We start from the raw sequence: 12,410 nt of genomic DNA on the forward strand, positions 1-12,410 counted from the left end.
CAGCCTAGGCTACAGAGAGCAACTCTGTCTCAAAAAAAAAAAAAAAAAGATTTATTTATGTACACGAGTGTTTTGCTTGCCTGTATATATGTGTACATTTGCTTGCCTGGCATAGGAATCAGCAGAAGTCAGAGCCAAAGGAATTGGAGCTACAATTCTGAACTGCCATTCGGGTAATGGGAATGAAACTTGGGTTCTCTGCAAAAGCAGGAAGAGTTCTTAACCATTGAGTCATCTTTCCAGCTCTGCCTTGGCAAACAAAAGATATTTTAAAGGGAATATTTTAGTCCAGGAAGAATTTTATTTTTTAATTTTTTTGAGATAGGCTTTCAGATAGTCCAGTCTGGCCTCAAACTCACTTTGTATGCTACTGAGGATAACTGTGGACTACTACTGATCCTCCTGCCTCTACCTCCTACGTGCTGGCATCACAGGACTCAAACACCAAACTCAATTGAGGAGGAGTGATGTCTGAAATAAACTTCTGAAAAACTAGTAGATTTTCTAGGATCTCTTGCCTCTGTAGGTAAAACTTGTTGTCAGTGAGAGGAGACAATTGCAGCAGGCATTTCTGATGAGTTTAGAGAATTCTCAAAGAAAGGGATCTATTCTTCAAGCCTACTGTTCCTTGTATTGATTTTCTTATTCTCAATAAATATTGACTTCTAAAAATTATTTATTGCCAGAAGGTGGTAACATATTCCTCTAATCCTGACACTCAGGAGGCAGAGGCAGGTGGATCTCTTAAGTTCAAGGCCAGCCGACATAGTGAGTTCCAGAATAGCCAGAGTTACACAAAGAAATGCTGTCTTGAAAAGCCAAAAAAAAAAAAAAGTAAAATTGTTATGTGTATGAGTATTTTGCCTATATATATATGTATATATATATAATGTCTGTATGTATATCATGTGTGCCTTGTGCCCAAAGAGACGAGAAGAGGGTGTTGGGTTGATTCCCTGGAACTGGAGTTAAAGTTGTGAGCCTATATGAGAGTACTGGAACTCAAACGTGGGTCCTTTGGAAGAACAGCCAGTGCTCTTAACTGAACCATCTTTCCAGTCCTAAAACATAAAATTTTACACCTAGCTCAGTCATTATTTCTGGGTGCTTTAAAATAGGAACTGGGATATAGTCCTGAGGAAGATTACTTCCTTTGAGTGAGGCTCTTATGTGCATTAGCAAAATAAAAGAGAAAGAATAGACATGTAAACAAAGCACCCATATACATGAAATAAATAAAAATAGAAATGCAGACAGTGGGATACAATAGAGGACCTAGAAATCAATCCACCTAAATATAGCTACCTGATTTTTGACAAAGGTATCAAAAATAAACATTAGATAGAAGACAGGCTCTTCAACAAGTTTTGCTGGTTAAACTGGCTATCCATAGGTAGACCAACAGAACTAGAATTCTGTCTTTCACTCTGTACTAAAGTATATTCAAAATAGATTAAAGATCTTGATTTTAAAACCATTATCATTATTTCTTTCTGAGAGAGGGCCTCACGAGTCCTGGTTAACCCGGAACTCCCTCTGTATACTCAGCTGACCTGGAACTCACAAAGCTACATCTGCCTTTACCTTCTGAATGCTGGAATGCCTGGCCCTTTATTTCATTTTTATTTACTTTATTTATATATTTTCAAAGACCTAAATGTAAGGCCTGAGACTCTGAAAATACTTTGAGATACAGGGATAGGCAATGGCTTTCTGAAAGGATTCCAACACACCAGGAAAGAGCATAAATTGACACATGCTGTTGAAGGAAATTAAAACAGCAGAGGAAACAACTGCCAAGGGAAGACACAACCTGTGGAGTTCGGAAAATCACTTCAGGATCTACATCTCATAATTTCTTTTAAAGATTTACTTATTTATTTTATGTATATGAGTATGCTGTCACTCTCTTAGACAGACTGGAAAAGGGCATCAGATCCCATTACAGATGGTTGTGAGCCTCCATGTGGTCGCTGGGAATTGAGCTCAGGACCTCTGGAAGAGCAGTTAGTGCTCTTAACCGCTGAGCTATCTCTCTGGTCCTTACATCGCATAACTAATAGCTAGAATCTACAACAAAGAAGAAAAAGAGGAGGAGGAGGAGGAAGAAAAGAAGGAGAACAACAACAACAACAACAACAGAAACCCAAAACCAAGAAAACTTATCCAATCAATAAGTGGACAAAATAATTTCAGAAGGAGTACAAATGGCCAATAAATATATGAAAAGTTGTTTAAATATCTTTAGCTGTCAGGGAGATACAAAGCTAAACTTGAGAGCCCATCTTTTCCTAGTTATTATAATCAAGGAAGCAACAAGTAGGGCGAGACAGCTCAGTGGGTAAGGGACTACATCTGACTACTTGAGTTTATCTCTGAAATCTGCGAGGTGGAAAGAAAGAATTGACTCCTCCAAGTTGTTCTTTGACCTTTACAAATGCACTGTGGCATACATGCAGGAGCATGCTACATAAAGAAAAGACAAACGCTGAGGATGGGTTAGAAACCCTTATCCTGCTAGAACACAAATTAGTGTAGTCACTGTGGAAGTCAGTTGGAAAGTGTCTAAAACAAAAACAAACCTAGAGCACCCACCTTTTAACTCCAGCACTCAGAAGGCAGAAGCCGGTGGGTCTTGATGTGTTTAAGGCCAGTTTGGTCTACACAGTGAGTGCAGAAACAGCCAAGAATATGTAGAAAGACCTTGTGTCAAAACAAACAAATACACAAACCAAAAGTAAACCTAAAAATAAGGGGGAAGATGGCTCAGTAGTTAAGAGCACTGTAGCTCTTGCAAAGGACCTGAGTTTGGTTAACAGAACCTACAAGGCCGCTCACAACTATCCGTACCTCCATTTCCTAAGGGATCTTTTTTCTGACTTCCAGAGGCAGGGCACACTCATGGTGCATATACATCCACAAAGATACTCACTTATCCATAATTTAAAAACGAATCATTAGAAAAGAAAAAGTTACTTGAAAGAAAATGGATGGACCTGGACAGCATCTTGCTAAATGAAATAAGCCAGACTCAAAGACAAATGTGTGTTTTCTTTCTCACATGTGGAATCTAAGTTTCAATAAAAATTAGGAGCTGAAAGTAGAATGGAATTTTTTTTCTGGAAGAGGAAGGGAACCAGTGGGAAAGCGATGTGGGACAAGAAGGTAATTGAGAATGTGTGTGAACAGGAGCAAAGTGCATATACAAAAATGCTCATTGCTGCATAATGAAAATTTACAAACAAAAATACAGGGGCTGGAGAAATGGCCGAGGATTAAGAGAATTTCTTTCAGAGAACAGAGAGGATGGGATGGTTAGGATGGTTTCCAGCCATCGTACAGTAGCATAAGATCCTCTGCAGGTCTAATTCTAGGGCATTTGATGCCCTCTTCTGTATTTTGGGTGCCAGGCATACACACGGTACACATAAATTCACCCAGGCTCATACACATACCCATTAAAACTAATAAAATCCTTAAAAACAAACCTACAGAGGGATATGGTGATGCATGGTTTTAGTCCCAATGCAGACAGAGGCAGGCAGATCTATTGAGTTCAAGGCAACCTGGTCTGCAGAGGGGTTCCAGGACAGCTAGGGCTACACAGAGAAACTCTGTCTCAAAAAACCAAAACAAACAAACAAGTAAAACAACTACAAAAAAAAAAACCAAACCCCTCCCTTGCCCCAACCACAAAACTGGCTTAGTCCCTAGGTGGGCAGTATTTCAAAATGGCAGATTCACTCAATGTTTGTTTCTTCGGTCTGGTGGGACAGTGCTAGGGAGGTAACCCAGGGCCTTGTGCCTGCTTGTGCAGTAATTTTTATTACATGCCTACAGGAGTCTGCTTCTCTTGTTCACTTTACTTGGAGCTCACAGAAGCTTCAGGCTTTTGTGGGTAGAAATGGACCTGAGTTCCTCCTATGCACAGTTTTTGTTTTCTACAGTTCAGGTACAGAGAAGTAGGGATTGAACAAACACTTATTGAAAGAACAAACAAGGGGCTGGAGAGATGGCTTAGCGGTTAAGAACGCTGGCTGATTTCCCAAAGGTCCTGAGTTCAATTCCCAGCAACAACGTGGTGGCTCGCAAGCATCAGTAATAGGATCCTATGACCTCTCTTGGTGTGTCTGAAGAGAACAACAGTGTACTCATATACATAAGTAAATAACTCTTTAAAAGAAAAAAAGAAAGAAGAAACAAAATTGAGTGTCAATGTTACTCCCCCCCCTACACTTTTTGGTTTCTTTATTGCTACAATGTTCACAAAGCACAAACTGGGAAATGGGCAAGACGGTTGGATAAGGTTGACTTTTCCTAATCTCGGCTTTCACACTGGGACTTTACATAGTAGGTGCCTTTTTTAGAGGAGTCTGATCTATTATGGATTCTCATCCCCAGACGGAGATTGGGTATCCCTGCAGCGAAGGGGGCCTGGGGTCTTCTCCCAACCCTCAGCCTTAGTGTTGGGATTACAGGCGAATACCACCTGAATCCGAACCATTTGTCAGGTTGTGCTAAACACAACTCTGCACTTTACTCACGGTCCTACTATTTATTTAAACGTTTTCTGCTATGAGACTCATAGCATTTTATTTCAAGGACTATTCTGTGTATTCTTCATGAATTATCTCCATGCACTCTATTTTGCGGCTGCTTAAAATGGTGCACACCAGTACTAAATTCGGCTTTGTAACAATGACTAATTCGCACACCTCGGATGTAGTGTTGGATGGCTGCTAGGTCCTCGCCAACATCTACCCCTTCTGGTCCCATCACGCTCAGACCTCCTGCTTCTCCCGGGAGGCAGCGTCCTGACCCTCCGCGACCTCTTTGTCACGGCGTCCGCGGGGCGTCTACCAGCCGACGCTTCCGCAGCTGGGCGGGCGTGGACCTTCCCAAGATGGCGAGGCTGAACCCACTGCGCGCGGTGGGCGGGGTTCCGCCGCCGGAGGCGGGGCAGCAGGGCCGAGGGGTCGGGCTAGCCGGCGTGCTGCTTCTGAAGTAGGCAGGCTCAGCGCGCTTGCGCGGAGCGGCCCTGAGCGCAGTGAGGCAGTGGCGGGGGAAGGCACCGGTGGGGCCGACGGGCGGGCTGAGGAGGGAAGCGGGCGAGCGAAGTCCCAGTGCGCGCCGCGGCGGCCCGGGTACCCTCCCCTTCCGGGCGTGAGGCGCCGAGAGAGGAAAGCCGAGCGGAGCGGACTCGCACAGGCGGCGAGGTGCTTCTCGGGTCTCCCAAGACCGGCCTCCCCGCGGCTTCGGCGCTCCGGTCCGGGTTCCTCAACACACACCTAGCTCCAGGCACCGGCAGAGCTTGTCGCCAGTCCGTCGGAGCCCCGGTGGCGGCCCGGGCTCTCGGTGGGGAGGATGACGGAGCTGCAGTCGGCGCTGCTACTGCGAAGACAGCTGGCAGGTGAGCGGCGGGGCGCCGGGCCGCGATCGCGGACTGCCGAGCCGCTCGCCTCCTCTCGCCCGCTCGGAGGCTGGGTGGTGGCGGGTCGCGAGGGTGAGAGCCCGCGGGTCGCGGCCGGCTGGCGACACTCCTGGCCCGGCTGTGGAGGGTGTTGGGGGCGGGGACGCTCCCCAGCCTCGCCCTCGGACGGGCCGGACGCCCAGGGCGGCTGCCCCCTCCCCCACGGCACTGGGGCGTTGCGGGGGAGGGGCGTGGGTCCCGGTCCGGCCGACCCTCCCTGAGGGGCGGATCCCGGGCTCAGGTGCGGCGGAGGCCGCGGGACCTCGGGGACCCCGGGAGCTCGCGGGGTCCCCGCGCGGCTGCGAGTCCGAGCCGTGTCGGGGGCCGGAGAGGGGAGGCGCGCCAAACTTCTGGCCCGGCAGCGCGGGGTCCGCGGAGTTAGGGCAGACAACAAAAGCGACGGCGGGGCTGGCCCGGGTGCCGACGCGGGGCACCGGGGGGCTCGGCGGGGAGCGGGACTCCGCTTCGCCTGCCTCCGCCTGGCACGAACTCGGGCTGCGCCGCCCGTCTGGGGGAGGGTGGGCGCGGGCGCTGGGGAGAGCCGCTCGCTGGCCGGCCGGGGCTTTGTGCTCCGTGGGCACGGCTCGGGCTCCTTCGCGCAGGCTCGCGGCCACGGGGCTGCGGCCCGCCTTAGGCTCCGGCCAGGGGCGGCGGCTCAGTGCCTCCCCCGTGGAGTCTCTGTCCCCCTCCCCCATTGTCCCGGCCTCTGGCCGTTTGCGGCTTCCAGGTTGACTTTTTAGGGGGTTGGCTCCTACTCTGCTAGGACTGTGTGAGCGGAGCATGCGCGCTGGAGGCGTACGTGTGCGGAGTGGAAGGGGGGGAGGGAGGAGGCGGGTTGGTGCCTTCACAATGCCGCCCCACGTGCTGCCAGATTTAAAGAGAAATGAACCGGTTGTTAGCCCTGCTGTCCTACGCCAAGCGTGTGCCTGACTTGGTTCGGGCGACTTCACCCCTCCTCAACCTGTAGCCAGTCCTTCCCTCTCCGCCGCCCCTCTCCTTTCAACTTAGCTCCGAAAGCCGGAACGTTGATGAATGAAATAGATTTCCATGAGTTTGAGGTGTCAGCTAAATCACCTTTATGGCTTCTTAAGGAAAAGGTCGACAGGGGCTGTTACGGATTGTATAATTAGGTTTATTATTAGACCATGAGCTAGCAGGTTTGGACAAGTATGAAAATTCTAGGTGGGACAGCGATTTGAAGTGGATGGAAAAGTTAGAATACCCATCAGAAATATTTCCGAAAGAAGTTAAATAATTTATTGCATCTTATTTAAAATCATCCCTTTTCTGCGGTCTTTTTCTCCTTTTGTTTTGGATGAAGGAATTAAGATTTTTGTCTTCGTAGGAATTCTTTATCGAAGCCTGCCTGGTCTACTGTAGTGGATTCTGGGACATCAAGGGCTATGTAGAGAAACCCTGTCTCAGAAAACAAAAACAAAAACTAACAATAAAACCAACTTTATTTGCATTAATTTTTATTATGTGGCAAATTATTAAATAGACGGTAAACACTGAATATTAAAAGGATAACCTTACATAATGGAAATGACATACATTTTAAAAGGTGCAAAAGATTTTACAATTTAACAATACCACTATGTTAAAATAAGACCCATTTGTGAGCGCCCTTTTTTTGGGGGGGGGGGACAGTTTTTCTGCGGAGTCCTTCGCTGTCTGGAACTCACAGAAATATGCCTGCCTGTCTGTCTCTGTCTCTCTCACAGACTTTCTCTTATATAACCCTGATTGTTCTGGAACTTGATGTAGACCAGGTTGGCCTTGAACTTAACACAGATCTGTCTTCTGCCTTCCAAGTGCCTGCCCCCCACCTTCTTGTTCTCTGAGTGCTGGAATTTGAATCCGGTACCACCATACTAGGTTTATTTATTTTACTTTATTTTCCACAGAAATAATAATAGTTTAAATCATTTTTTAGGGATACTTGTTCAAAATGTATGGAACAAAGTTTGTTGATTGAAATGTGAAAATATTAAATTTATTTGAGAAGACTGGATGAGCACCTAAAAATAAAGACTTTCTTTTTTACTTTAGCATTTTTTAAATGAGTTTTCTTATCACTTGAAAATAGTAAATGGTAAAATGTAATCTTGGAATGAATGAACTTGTATAAGTGCCTTAAAAATACTAAATTGAGCTGAGTAGGTAACATAATCTGGTAAAGAGTTCTCAGTACTAGAGTTTCAGAAACATATAGCAGTGGCTGCATTTGTTGAACTAGTAGTGTGCCAGTGATAAAAGGTTTTGATTCATTACCTAGGAGAATTTATCCTGTGATGAAGCTTTGTTACTTCAGTAGTTGAGCAGAATGTTGCTCTGAGTTACAGAATTTCTCATTTCTGGTACCATGACATTTAGGGCAGTTGTCGCTGTGGAGGGTTATACCTGTGCAGTAAAGGTTACAGCATTCCTGTCTGTACCTACCAGTAGTACATCCCCTCATTGTGACAGTGAAAAATATATCTATTGCCACAGTTTCCTGAGATGGAGTCATTGGATTATGGTGTGTCACCATTGTGGCTACTGGGAAGCCAGTAAGAACACTTTACACACACACATGAAATCAGATAGCTTGTGTATTTCTCTGTGATATTATTAGGTTATGGCTTACTCCTTTACGGATTTAGTGGCAGTTTTTTTGTTTGTTTTGTGATGCATTAAACACCAAAAAGTCACTCATGTTTTGTGATGCATTAAACACCAAAAAGTCACTCAGTACAATAGATCAATTAAAAAAAAAACACAGATTAAAATAGAATACAGAGCTGGACATGGTGGCACATGCCTTTAATCCCAGCATTTGGGAGTACATTTGAGGCCAGCCTGGTCTGCATAGATCTAGGACAGCCAGGGTTACATAGACACTGTCTCAAAAGAAAAAAAAAAGAGTACAAAAATTAATCATTTTTCCTCCTGATCAAGAGTCCTCTTTGAGGGACCTTGTCTTTACAGAGATTATTTTTTATATTTTATTTTAATTGAGACATTATCTTGCTTTGTAGTAAGGTGGGCTTAGAATACTTGGACTGCCTATCTCTACCTTCCTAGCCTGGATTACAGGCCCCTACCCCAGCTGAAGAGGTGATGCACTTAATGGCTTCTTGGCTGAAGACTGATACGTACCAGCCACTGTTATTTTACACATTATCTCATTTAATCCTCCTGAAAGAAAATAGAGACTTAGGTCAAATAAATGCTGAAAGTCAAATAATTGCTGCTAATGGAGTTGCTAGAGTCAGGACCTTCTTATTTTTATAAACTTCTCGTATTCAGGTGGGCAAATTGCTCTCAAGGAGCTGTGGTTGATGCAATCAATGAAGTATAATTTTACTTTATTAAAAATTTTTTATATGTATTGATATTTTGCCTGTATGTATGTGTGCCGCGAGGGTGTCTGGTGCATGCTTGGTGCTAGAAGAGGGCACCAGACCTGTTAGAACTGGAGTTATAGATGGTTGTGAGATGTGAGATGCCATGTGGGTACTGGGTATCTGTCTGGGTTCTCTGGAAGAGCAATCAGTGTTCTTAACTGTTGAGTCATCTATCAGTCCCCCTGAAGTAGAATTTAAAAATCAAATACCATTATGTGTTGGTATATTCCTTTGGTCCCAGCACTTGTAAGACAGATGCAGATGAATCTCTGAGTTCAAGGAAATCCTTAGTTTCATAGTAAGACCCTGTCTTGGGTGGTAGGGGTAGGGACTCTCAAATGCTCAAAATTAGCTTACTCAGTATTGTTTTTTTATCTTAGTAAAACTTAACTGTATAAAATAACATAAATCTTAGGTAAGGGCTGGAGAAATGGCTTAAGAATATTGATTTAAGGGATATAATGCTCTTTTTTGGCTTCTGTGGGCACTACACACATGTACACAGACATTCATGAAGGCAAAACTTTCATATACACAAAATAAAAATAAACCTTAAAAAAAGATCTTAAGTAAGCTATGTAGTGGCTCAAGCCTGTAAATCCCAGCTATGGGAGAGGCTGAGGAGGACAGAGTTTGTTGGCTTCTTGTCTCAAAACAAACAACAAAATAAAAAAATAAAAAGAAAAAAGCCAGGCGGTGGTGGCGCATGCCTTTAATCCCAGCACTTGGGAGGCAGAGGCAGGTAGATTTCTGAGTTCGAGGCCAGCCTGGTCTACAAAGTGAGTTCCAGGACAGCCAGGAATGCACAGAGAAACCCTGTCTCGAAAAAAACAAAAAAACAAAAAACAAAAAAAAAACAAAAAAAAAAAAAGGAGAAAACAAAACCAAAAATTGTATTTATTTTGAAAGGTAGGGTCTGATGTAGCCCAGGGTGTATCCAATGATGACCTAATAAAGTTCTGATACTATACCCTTTATCATGTGAATGCTTGAATTACAGGTGTGTGTCATAGTGCCTGGTTTTATGTTATTCTAGGTATTGAATACACAATTGAATGATAGGCAAGTACCCTACCAATTGAATTACATCTTTACACTTTACTTTTTCTTTCCTCTATTTCCTTTTCTCATTATTTCATAGACATTCTAAAATAGGAGAATCCCTTTATGCAATAACAAAATACTTGAGCTTTTATAGTAGAAACTTTGTGTATGTTAAATGTAACTTTAAAAATCTACAACCTGTATTTCTTGGCTACCTTTTTTTTTTTTTTTTTTTTTTGTTTTTTGAGACAGGGTTTCTCTGTATAGCCCTGGCTGTCCTGGAACTCACTCTGTAGACCAGGCTGGCCTCGAACTCAGAAATCCGCCTGCCTCTGCCTCCCTCCCAAGTGCTGGGATTAAAGGCATGCGCCACCATGCCTGGCTTGGCTACCTGTCTTAAATAGGTTGTTAAGTTGTACATGTCAGACTGTAAAAATAGAGATTTCTCGCCTCCTTCAAAGAGGATTAGTTTGTATTTGTTGATATGGTCTAGGAATCCAGTGGATTTCTTTACTTTTTTTCCTTTATTTTGTGGTGCTAGAGATTGAACCTAGCTGAATGCTAGGTGCAAGCATTCTACCTATTACTGAGCCACACTCTCAGCCCAAGAATTTAATACTTCTTTGTGTCCTTTAGGAATATATTGACCTTCTGATAATTCCAGTAGAAATCACAAAAGAGAGAAAATAGAATAAGTGATAATTTTTCTAGTTTGTGAAAGATTCAGAGTAGTGAACATGTTAATTAAGAATTGTTAGCTGGGCAGTGGTGGCTCACGCCTTTAATTCCAGCACTTGGGAGGCAGAGGCAGGTGGATTTCTGAGTTTGAGGCCGGCCTGGTCTACAGAGTAAGTTCCAGGACAGCCAGGACTGCACAGAGAAACCCTGTCTCAAAAAACCAAAAAACAAAACAAAACAAAACAAACAAACAAAAGAATTGTTGAGGGACTAGAGAGTTGGCTCAGTTAAGAGTGCTAGCTGCCCTTACAGAGGACCAGGGTTTGATTCTCAGTACCCATGTACGTGGTGACTTATAACCACCTAATTTCATTTTCTGGGTATCTGACACCCTCTTCTGGCTTTTGCAGGCACTAGATATGCAGGTGGTGAAGATATAAACATCTATACACCTTACAAAACAAACCAACAACAAACAATTAAATATTAAATGAAAAAAATTGTTGAAATGGGAAGTGTGGTTCAGTGGTACACTTTACCTAGGATATGTGAGCCTAAGTTTGATCTCCAACCATTGCTCAAACAAACAAACAAGACTACATGTTTAGAAATTAAAGAAAAGCTTGCAAGTAAATTTATATAAACTACCAATTATTCAAGTACTAGAGGAATTTGCTTTTATATTTTTTGGGGGAGCCAAGTGGTTCTAAACTTACCGTTTTTCCTTCCTTTCTAACTGCCAGGTTTATAGATAACTGGTTTTATTCAGTGCTAGGGATCCTACTCAGGATTTTGTATATGTTAGACAAACACTGCCAACTGAACTATATTCCACCCAAACTTGGGAGTTTCATTTTGTTTGTTTTTGTTTGTCTTTGAGACGGGTTTTCTATATGTAGACCTGTCTCTCTGAGAGCTCACTATGGAGCTTCAAGACCAAGCTGGCCTTGAACTCACAAAGATCTGCTTGCCTCTGCCTCTCAAGCACTGAAGTTAAAGGTGTGCTTTACACTTGGGAATTTTAATATCCAGAAATCATGTATTATTAAAGAAATAATATGACAAGTGTTTATTGTACTGAATGCTTTGATATACACACACACACACACACACACACACACACAAAACTACTAGGGCTGGTAAGGGCTGGTAATTTTTAAAGATTGACTTTATGTGTGTATATGTCCATCTGTATAAGTATATGTCATACGTGTTCATGCCTAAAGAGGCCAGAAGAGGCCTCACATATTCTGGAGCTCAAGTTACAGGCAGCTATAAAAAGCCTGACATCTCTGCTAGGAATTGAACTCAGACCCTATAGGAAAGCAGCAAACACTTAGCTGCTGAGCCATCTCTATACCCCCTATTAAAAATACCAAATTAACATTAATGAAGCAAACATGGTTTGGAGAGGTATTGTATGATTTAAAGTCGCTCTAGCTAAGGAAACATCCAGGAATTATTTACTTGATATATTGTAATATGGGATCTGAAGAAAGCCTTAACTTTTGGTGAATAAGTGAACTTTTTTTTAACACCCCCTCCCCCCTGCTCTGGCCCCATTCCGGCCATATTTATTTCATATGTGTGGACCTATTGTTACTGTCTTCAGACACAGCAGAAGATGGCATCGGGCATCGGATGCCCATTATAGATGGTTGTTAGCCACCATGTGGTTGCTGGGAGTTGAACTTGGGACCTCTGGAAGAACAGTTGGTGCTCTTAACCGCTGAGCCATCTCATTAGCCTTTTTTTTGCCCCACCCCCATAAGTGAACTTTCTTAATGTTGAGGACTAAACCAGTTTTTTTTTTTTTTTTTTTTTTTTTT

The 12,410-nt window shown here is 43.5% G+C and overlaps 1 protein-coding gene across 3 annotated transcripts in view; it reads left to right on the forward strand.

Moving 5' to 3' along the window:
• Positions 1 to 5,035: 5,035 nt before the first annotated feature.
• Positions 5,036 to 12,410, forward strand: part of Ube2g1 (ubiquitin conjugating enzyme E2 G1) — a 75,568-nt gene continuing 68,193 nt past the window's right edge. For 2 of the 3 annotated variants that reach the window (XR_002381020.2, XR_003845143.1), the window contains exon 1: positions 5,047 to 5,410. Coding sequence is in view for 1 of the 3 variants with exons in the window: in XM_021212464.2 (XP_021068123.1) it covers positions 5,365 to 5,410 (46 nt within the window). In the remaining 2 variants the exon portion in view is untranslated. Of the gene's footprint in view, positions 5,411 to 12,410 lie in introns of all 3 variants that reach the window. The other variant, XM_021212464.2, reaches the window with a different exon arrangement.

The sequence above is a fragment of the Mus pahari genome, chromosome 14 (genome assembly GCF_900095145.1).
Source record: "Mus pahari chromosome 14, PAHARI_EIJ_v1.1, whole genome shotgun sequence".
NCBI classification, from domain to species: domain Eukaryota; kingdom Metazoa; phylum Chordata; class Mammalia; order Rodentia; family Muridae; genus Mus; species Mus pahari.